General features: G+C 24.0%; 3 protein-coding genes across 3 annotated transcripts in view; 2 read left to right on the forward strand and 1 right to left on the reverse strand.

Annotated features, from left to right (window-relative positions):
* The window catches only part of Phum_PHUM435080 (mcfdp2, putative), a gene marked incomplete at both ends in the record, with an annotated part of 1,732 nt that extends 590 nt beyond the window's left edge, over positions 1 to 1,142 (reverse strand). Inside the window, 2 exons of the mRNA XM_002429451.1 lie at positions 291 to 439; positions 790 to 1,142. Of these exons, the coding sequence (XP_002429496.1) occupies positions 291 to 439; positions 790 to 1,142 (502 nt within the window). The remainder of the gene's footprint in view (positions 1 to 290; positions 440 to 789) is intronic.
* Positions 1,143 to 1,480: 338 nt separating this feature from the next.
* Phum_PHUM435190 (transcription initiation factor IIA alpha chain TFIIA p30, putative) lies at positions 1,481 to 3,166 on the forward strand (the record flags this gene model as incomplete). The annotated part of the gene is made up of 5 exons (XM_002429452.1): positions 1,481 to 1,504; positions 1,876 to 2,122; positions 2,198 to 2,359; positions 2,435 to 2,589; positions 2,675 to 3,166. 5 exons carry the CDS (start codon positions 1,481 to 1,483, stop codon positions 3,164 to 3,166), a joined length of 1,080 nt encoding a protein of 359 aa, XP_002429497.1.
* Positions 3,167 to 7,298: 4,132 nt separating this feature from the next.
* Phum_PHUM435200 (uncharacterized protein) lies at positions 7,299 to 7,649 on the forward strand (the record flags this gene model as incomplete). The annotated part of the gene is made up of 2 exons (XM_002429453.1): positions 7,299 to 7,569; positions 7,630 to 7,649. The coding sequence occupies 2 exons, from the start codon at positions 7,299 to 7,301 to the stop codon at positions 7,647 to 7,649; spliced, it is 291 nt and encodes a 96-aa protein (XP_002429498.1).
* Positions 7,650 to 10,020: the final 2,371 nt, after the last annotated feature.

Below are 10,020 nucleotides of genomic sequence, written 5' to 3' on the forward strand. Positions count from 1 at the left end.
TTAAAAACATTTGAAAGATTTTGTATTTAAAATGAATAAAAAATATAATTTAAATGTATTAATTACATGTAATGTAAAGGATAGGGTGCTACTTTTTTTTCCTCATTATTACTTCTTTAAAACAATTTAAAAAAAAAAAATGATAGTAAATGTAAAAAAGGTAACATGACTTTAAGGCCTGCTTTGAGTAAATTAGTCAAATATTAAAGCTTTGTTGCACTTAAACCATTTAAATAACAAGTCTATAAAACTCTTTTAAAGTTTTTATATATTAAAAATGTGATACCTACCATGCCAATGAATCAAAGACTTAATTAATTCACAACCATCGAGTTTGTTATTATTATCAGCATCATGCATCTTAAAGTAATGAAATTGAAGTTCTTGTTCAGTCATTTTACTAGTGTCTACAGGAACATCTAAATGCTCTTGAATATGCCTGCAATATTACACATGAAATTTTAACATATTCAATTATTTGATTTACAAATAAAATTTTAAAAAAATAGAATTAAACTATAGATGTTAAATAGTAGAATTATAAATTTCTGTAAAAGACGAATTAAAATTTTGAGTTGCTTTTGATGGTATTACTTAAAGTTAAACATAGATTAAAACATTTTAGACAAATTTTTACTTAAAATGTTTTTCTTTGATTGAAAAAAACCTTAAAAAATTTTTAAGTAAAAAGTAATATTTTAAAAAGATTTTCATTTCGAGAAGTGTTATCACTGATTCTCTGCAAATTATACTTATTATGAAAATCATTAACTCTTTTTGCACACTTACTCTTTTTCAAGAGCTATATTGCTAGCATGAAGTATTTGTTGTGGATGTCCTGCCTGAGGATGCGAAGGATGCACTGCAGCTGGTTGTTGCGGAACAGGCACTTGCTGATAAGTTGGTTGTTGGATTGGCTGTTGTATTGGTTGCATAGGTTGTTGTGGCACTGGAACATGTTGAGGTGGTTGCTGTGGTACTTGAGGTTGATAATAAGCCTGTTGTTGTTGTGGTACTTGTTGATATTGTTGAGGAGGCGGTTGCTGATAATGTTGTGGTGGTACACCAGGAGCTACTCTTTGAGACGTTACTAAAACTATAACCTCGAACACGACAACAGAAAATGTCACTATGTTTTTCATGTTGAATATGTAATTATACTTTTTTTGCTTTAACACTTTTTTATTATTTTAACATACGGAAATAAAATTATGTATAAAGAATACGTTACTCATGACGACACTTGCCACAAGTTTACGACGTGTCCCTTGTAGATTTGTAGACAAATTTTTACGTGCAATTAGAAACCTTCAAGTTCCGTCTCTTCGATTGTTGTTATTATTAGTTAAAGTAGGGTTGGTTCCCGTGGAAAAATCCTCACTTTTAGAAATCAGTAATGCTATGTAAAATGTATTCTGATTATTCAAAAAAATATTAAAAAAATTATTTACCCAGTAGTAGTGATAATAATTTACAAAAAATGTCTCTAAGCCAATCAACTGTGGTAAGTATGACGTGAGAAAAAAGTAGCCATTTATACAGAATAAATTTTAAAGATCGATAAGAATTATTTTAAACTGTAATATATGTCTTAAAATTTTAGTTAGCTTTATTATTTTTTTGTTTTTTGTGAAAAATTTTTTTATAAAAATGACAGCATAATTTTATATTTCAAAGTACATATAAATTCTGCATTAGAACGCAGGTCAAATTACTAATTTTTGATAGATATAAAAAATTTTTTTTACAAAAAAATTTCAAAATTACAAACAATTATTCTCATGTATTTACTTACATTTTGATAAAAAAAAATATTGTATAATTCTTCTATTTAAAATTAATTGAAGGAATTAACAAATTTTATTGAAATTTTAGTTACAACTCTACCACAGTGTTATTGAAGATGTTGTAACAAATGTAAGGGAATCTTTCTTAGATGATGGGGTTGACGAACAAGTTTTACAGGAGCTAAAACAAATATGGGAGTCTAAGTTGCAATCTACTAAAGCTGTAGAACTAACTCCCGAACCCCAAGAACCCCAAAATGTAGGTATGGCAAGAAGTGGTGGTATTAAATTAGGTGGTGTAAAGCGACCTGCTGGTCCATCAGGAGATGCAGAAGGTAATTAATTATATTAGAAACAAAATTATTACAATTTTTTTAAAACTCAAAATTAAAAAAGTTATATTTTTTTAGAACATAGTAGTAATCAAGCTATTGCAACTGATGATCAATCCATAGGAGCTTTTCGTTCTGAAAAACTTTTCCCAGTTCAAATTACTTTGCCTGCTCAGCAGGGATCTGGAGAAACTGGTCCAAGAGTTTTGACCATTCAAGTCCCTGAATCTGCAATTACTGGTAATATAATAATTTTAATGCCACAATTTTGTTCTGTCTATAAATTTTAGACTTTAAAATATAAATTTTTTACAGGAAATCATTTGCAAGCTGTTTTAACTGGACCCCTTATTGGTGCAACACTAGCTCTTCCTACTGCATTAGCCACATCAGTTCTTCAGCAACATGTAACTGCTGCTCTTAGAGGTCAACAAACGGGAAGTTTGCTTGCTTCCAGGCCCTTTAATGTTGTAAGAAAAATATATTTTACATATATATATATTTTATTAGCTAGTTAATCATTAAACATGTTTTCATTACAATGAAATTTTTTAGCAGCAAGATAATAGTACAGCAAGTCAAGTAGATGGAACTTTTGACTCAAATTTTTTAAAATCATTACCATTAGCCGATAAAGGTCCAGCTCATGTTGTAGTAAGAACTGGTCTTTTTAAATATTCAATTGAAACTGTTACATCTTCCAAATATCCAGAGTCTGTAAGGCAAGTAGATGGAGGGATAGACACGTCAGATGAAGACGATGATGATATCGATGATGAAGAAGAAGAAAAAGAGGAGGAAGAAGAGAAAGATGAAGAGCCGGAAAATTTAGAAGGAGCCGTTGAAGAGGAGCCATTGAATTCTGGAGATGACGTGAGCGATGAAGACGTGTCTGATCTTTTTGACACCGATAACGTTGTTGTTTGCCAATTTGATAAAATTACAAGAAGTAGAAATAAATGGAAATTTTATTTAAAAGACGGTATTATGAATCTTTCGGGAAAAGATTTTGTTTTTCAAAGGTCTAACGGAGATGCCGAATGGTAAATTTTTATTTATAAAGTCCTCTTCCTTTTTAAGTATGTCTTAAACAACGTATTATTAATTTGTTACGGAAAAAAATGATATTTAAAAGGGCTAAAAATAGTTTTAATGTACATAAAAAATCATATCCCAATCAATGGATATTATTAATAAAAAATAAAAAAAATTCAAAAATGGTGTAGAATAATTTTTTTTTTTTTTTTTAGTTTTAATTTTAATTCTTTTTTTAAATTTAAATTTAAATTTAAGTTAGTGTATCATTTATTTTTATTTTTTTTCACATGAAGCAAAATAAAAATTTTTAAATCGAAGCGATTTTAATTATTTATAATTTTTCAATAAATTTTTGGCTATTTATTTATTTTTAATTTTTTTTATTCAATCAAAATGATAAATGCAGTTGCGAAACATTTCTTTTCTGTATAATATAGTTATTTATTATGAAATTTTCCGCGACTGAAAAGCCATTTAAAAAAAAAAATAAAAAAGTGATTTTGTAATTAAAAAAAAAAAGGGATTATAAAAAAACATGAGCACTGTGTTATTATTTAATAAATAATTTTTTTTTTCATTTTTTTTTTTGCCTTGTTGTACTTTTTTTTCCCCCAATAAAAAATCCAATCAATTTTTTTTTTTTGTTGTTGTAATTTTCAAGTTTTATTTATTTAAAAATAAATTATAATAAAATATGCTTAATTCTCATAAAAAATCATTTTAATTATTTAAAAATTTATTAAAGTGATCATAAATAAATAAACAAATAAATAAATTATTATTTTGTTAAGAATGTATAATTGTGTCAAATTCGAAACCGGAAATAGATTCTAAACAAATATATTTTTTTTATTAGTCATCATCATCATCATTATTTTCATCAATCGTCATAATTACTTTTGATGTAACATTTAACCTGAGGGATATTTATTTAGAGATATTTATTAATTAACTTTTTTTTTTATTTAAAATTTATTTTCTGGGCAAAAAATGTTTGTTTTCCCATATTAACATAGAATTTTGTTTAGGTAACACCTTAAAAATGGGAGGCTCGTATATTGACTTTTCATTATTAAATTTACTTTATCATAATAATTACAGTTAAGTTTCTAACTAAAAAAAAAAAAAAAACCCACACTTGTTAAAGGAAAAAGGTGAGAAAAATTTTTTAATCAAAGAAGAAGTTTATATAATAATAATAATAATAAATGTCATTAAAATAAAATTTATTAAAAAAAAAACATATTTTTTTATTTAATTTTTTTTTTTTTTTTACGGTAATGATTCCATTGTTTATCTATTAAATTATTAATAGATTAAACGAGTTATGTAACTTTATTATTATTATTATTATTATTATTATTATTATTATTATTACTTTTGTCCACAGATCTGTTGAATAATTTTTAATTTTATTTTTTTTCAATACAATTTAAAAAAATAATTTACTCTTTTTGAGCATGTAAAACGTTAATGTTTTTTATATAACTATTATTATTATTATTTTATAATTTGTGGTTTTTTTCTCAAATTAAATTTCAAAAATTTTAATTTTTTTTTTTCCCCCCCCCCCCCCGCAAATAATATCGCGAATTAATAAATCACTCAAATCGCCATCTTTAAAATTTTCACACCTTTTTAAATCCGATCGCAAAAAAAAATTTTTTTTCCTACAGTAAAAAAAAAAAAAAACATAAAATCTGTAGTTATGAATTCCATTCATAATTCATTATTCAATTCATAATTTTTTTTTTTTTCATAAACAATTAAATTTCAATTTAACAATATTTGTTTTATTAATTTGAACCGGGTGAGTAATTAATTTGCGAAAACTTTCTTTATACAGAAACTCACAAATTTCACGTCGCGAAAAAAGTTTTTTTTTTTTTTTAATAAACAGACAAACAAACAAACAAACAAACGACAAACACCGAATACAATTAAAAATAAAAATATAATTTAAAAATTTTATTAATTAACCGTTAAAATTTTGGTAAAAAAAAAAAAAATAATAAATAAATTTTTCCCATTTGAAGCTATTGTTGTACACACGTACACACACACACACGACAATTATAATAGAGTATTTAAAATAAATACATAACTTATTAAAAAGAAAAAATTATGTAAAAAAATTAACAACAACAACAACAACCAAAATTTTGTTCGTTGAAAAATGGGGAAAAAAAAGAAATGCTTTCGATTATTAAAATTTTTTTTTTTTTATTTTCCAAACTGGGTCGAATGATTTAATTTTTTTTCGGGGGGAAAGTTACAAGTTGAAAATCGTAAGTGATTAAATCATAACAAAATTTTTTTTTTGTTTAAAATCAAAAGTGAAGGAAGAAAATGTTGAAGGACAAATAATTTCTCAATTACATAATAATCCTATCAATATAATCATAATAAAATTAAAATTTAATCAAATGTATTTGGTTCCATACGAGAAACCCCCCCCCCCTTGGAAAAATTACCCTCTTTGGTTTTAATGAAAAGGTTTACAAATCAAAAGCCTCAAATTAATAAAAATATAACTTTAATAAAAAAAAAAAAAAAAACAGAAAAAAGTTTTAAATAATAATTTTAATTACAAAACATTTTTTAAAAAAATTTCCAAGTAATAATAATAATAAATTTTTTCTAAACTCTTTGGCTACTATTATTTTTTTTTACATATAGAGAAAGAGAGAGAGAGAGACAATTTAAAATTTAATTTACATATAAAAAACTCTCAATCCTTGACATGATTTTTTTTAAAAAAATATGTTTCATCTTTTCCAATAAATTTGATTCACATCGCCGTTATGTAATAAGTTAACAAAAAAAAATTTAAGTTATTAAACCATTAAAAAAAAAAAAAAACATTGTTATTTTATTTTATATCCTAACCATGCTGTTAGTAAAAAAATTATGTAAAAGGTCTTAATTATAAATATATATTGTTTTAAAAAAGGAAGAAAAAAAAAATTGTCAGACTAAAATATATTTTTTATACTAAAGCTCCAAAAAAAAAAAAAAAAAAAAGAAAATTACTTACTTCATTAGAGAGTTATATTCAGCACATATTTAACACAAATGATATTTTTTCTTACACAATAGATTATATAATAAACTTAAACCATTAAATTCTTATTAATGATTTTGTAAAAAATAATTTTTAATAATAATTTGTTTTTTAAACAAAAAAAATTTAGTCAACGGTCATTTGTGTGTACAACAAAAAAAATAAAATATATACAAAAACTTATGTAAAATGGACTTGTTTCATTTTTTAAAATTAATTAAATTAAATAATGATGATGATGATGCACTGGATAGTATCAATTAGATAACGGTTTTTTATTAAATAATGTTAATAACCAGAGCGTTTTATTATTAATTATTTATTATTTTTAATAATTCTATTGTAAAAAAAAAACTATTAAATTTTTGCAATTTATATAAACGAAAATTTTATTTTAATTGGTTTCGATCTGATTTCTTTCTGTTTTGGTTATTGTTAATAATTAATTAATAAATTTATTTAAAAAATACCTCGTTTTTATAATCAATGGCAAGGATTTTGAACAACAACATTAAATTATTTATAATTAGTAGTAACTTTTTAACACCTTGATAGTAGTATCCTTAAACTTTTCTTTTTTTTTTTTTTTAATGATACAATGTCGAGGTGAACTAAAAAACAAAAAAACACGTAAATGAATGAAAGTAACTTCTTGAAATGAAAAAAAATCATACGCTTTCCAAAATCAAAAAGAAATTTGTTTTTTTAAATAATTGAAGTGCAGAAACAAAAAACAAAAAAATTATAACCGTTTTTTTTTGTTTTGCAAACGTTTGAGATGGTCATAGATATATAAAACAGTCTAGTCGGTTAATATCGAAAAGTAATATTTAAAATGTTAGGCTTACTCATAAGTTAAGTATATAAGTAAAAATGCATCCAATGACCAGGTACTAATAACGTTTAAAGATAACGAGTAGGTTATACAAATCATGAACTCTATTAAGATGGTTAATATCTTCAGTTTCACTCTCGATGCCGCCGACTATTGACACGATGAAATTGTGCGCGAATTTTTTGTTTATTTTTTGGACATTAACGGTCATTCGTTCGGAAAATAAAATTTTAGATAAGTCGATGTTAGAAATAGATCATGATATAAAAATATTTGAAAACGATACGGAGTCGAATGAAAATATTAACAATACCGATTCGATGAAAATGAAAAATGAAGAAAATATTCGTAATCCGATTCAAAATTACCTCAAATCGAATTTAGACGTATTCAATCCTCAAAAAATCGAATTGTTTTTATACATGGAGGGTGATAATATATCGAACGTTTGTTATGAAAAATTAAATCGATATTTAATTGGATTGAGGGAAGGCGAATCGTGGGCGATAAAAAGTAAGTAAAATAATTTTTTTTTTTTCGAAAATAAAAGTCGAGTTGAAAAATATTCGACAGAACCTGATGGAATTCTTTGATTGTATGAAATATTTAACAAGTGGGCAAGTTGACTAAAATTTTGTTGAATGTTTTCACAAAACATTTTCTGTTTTAAATTATGTTTTTGAAAAAGTTTAAAACTTTATTGTGCATTCCAATTTAGGCTTTTACCGGTTAGTTTATTTCTAAAATTTTTTGATTTAGGCTAAACATTTGTATCATTTAAAGAATAAACATGTATTAACCTTTTTGAAAGACAACAAAATTATAAGCAATATTATTAATTGTGAACCAAACCAATTAATTTAAATTAATTATTTACACAAAACAATATCGAAAAGTTTTTTTTCAAATTACAAAAACAAACAAAATAATCAAAACAAAAAATAAATTTATTGGGTAGAAAGTTTCAACTCGAAGGACAAAATAAAAATCCCAAAAGAAATTTTTTTTTAGGTTAAAAAAATGATTCAACAAAGAGTTTTTCTTCAAAAAGTATGCAATTCTTTTTTCCGAGAGTTGGAAAATTTTTTTTCGTAATTTTCAATTTTATTAAATATTTTCTGTTTTTCCGGATTGATGTGTGTGTTTTTTTTTTTATTGAGTAACTTTCAAAGAATATTACCCAATCGAAAAAATCTCTTTAAAAAAAAAAAAAAATGAAATGAAATTTAAGAAAACTGCATTTTGAAAGGTGACAAAATTACCTGAGGGTCTTTTACAATTTTCCTAATTTTATTAATCAAATAAACACACGTAATAATAATAATAATAATAATTATACGTAATCAATTTATTATCATAATTTATTAATTATGTAAAATAAAATTTAAAAAAAAAAAAATCCCCATAATCAGTGAACTGTAAATTTTTAATGATCGATATTTAATTACGAAAAAAAAAAATTTTTTTTTTTAAATTTACGCGCCAAATTATACGTCATAGAGTAATAATTTTGTTTTTTTTTTTTTTTCTCAAAACGTTTCAGAAACGGAAATTAAGATTTACGTTTAATTACTTATTGATTTTAACACGTAATTTTTTTTAATTAAATCCGAGTAATTTTTTCTTTTTACGCGCATTTCCTCCACCTTAAAGTTAATCAACTTTAGGGCTTTTCCCCTTTTGCATAACACGGGTATTTTCATATGCCAATGATAAAAAAAAAAAAAAAAAAGAAAAATTTCATTTTTTATTATATTGATGATTGTATGCAATACAGAAAACAACCGAGTCATGTTTTAAGTAATGATTTTCATTTTCTTTTTCGGACGCATAAAGTTCTTTAACCGGTTTGTTATGTCATCCGCCATTTGCGATTTTTTTTTTTTTTATATCCGCGGAAGTTAAAAATAAATCATTATTTTCGATATAACGTAATAATAATAATAATAGGATATTTTATAACAATAGCTAACCATTTCGGTTTTTTTAAAATAAATGTTTAATCAACCTTGAAATTCTAACTTATTATTATTATTATTAAAAAAAAAAAAATGGCGAAAAAAATTTCTGTGAAAATTAATGCGACGAAATTTTCTTAACAACGTATTATCGTTATCACTGTCATAAAAATAATTTTATGAAAATTTTTCGGTTCGACTCATTCATAACATAAAATTACACATTAATTTTTCCAGAGATGTTATGAAAGAAATGTAATCATTACTAAATCTCCAGCTCCAATTATTATTATTATTATTATGTTTTGTGTGTTTATGTAAAAGGTTATAATTTTTTTTTTTTTTTTTCAAATTTCGAAGGTTAAATTTTAATGACGGCCATTTTTACCACAAAATAATTTTTGTTGTTGTTGTTGTTGTCGAATCCGATCGAATTAAAAAAGTAGTGCGTGTGTGCGTGTGCGTGTGTCGGATAATATTTTCTCAGGAAACGTGATAATTTTATAAATTATTTCTTACGTGAAGATCTTCTTATCATTACGTAACTGGACACATAAACCGGAATAATTTTATTTATCTTATTTAATCTCTCTCTCTCTCTCTCTTTGCGTAGGATAACAAAAAAAAAAAAGAAAGCATATCGATAAACAGGATATTAATTTTATTTATTTATTTTTTAATGATCGATTTTTTTTTTTTAATATACTAACGAAGAATCGCGAGTAATAACAAATTGCAAAGTCACAATTTTAAACAAAAGAAAAAAATAATTTTAATGTATAAAAAAAAATGACTTTCACGCTTTTTTTCCCCCTTATTGTGCCTGTGTGCGTGTGTGTGTGTGTGATAGGGAAACAAGTTAATAAACATTACATAAATAAATAATTTTTTTTTTAATATACACAAAACAATGGCCGCAAAATGAAATCGTATAAAATAAATTATTATTATTATTATTATTATTATTATTATTATTATTATTATTATTATTATTATTATTATTATT

This window comes from Pediculus humanus, genomic scaffold (genome assembly GCF_000006295.1).
Source record: "Pediculus humanus corporis 1103172108204 genomic scaffold, whole genome shotgun sequence".
Lineage (NCBI taxonomy): Eukaryota > Metazoa > Arthropoda > Insecta > Psocodea > Pediculidae > Pediculus > Pediculus humanus.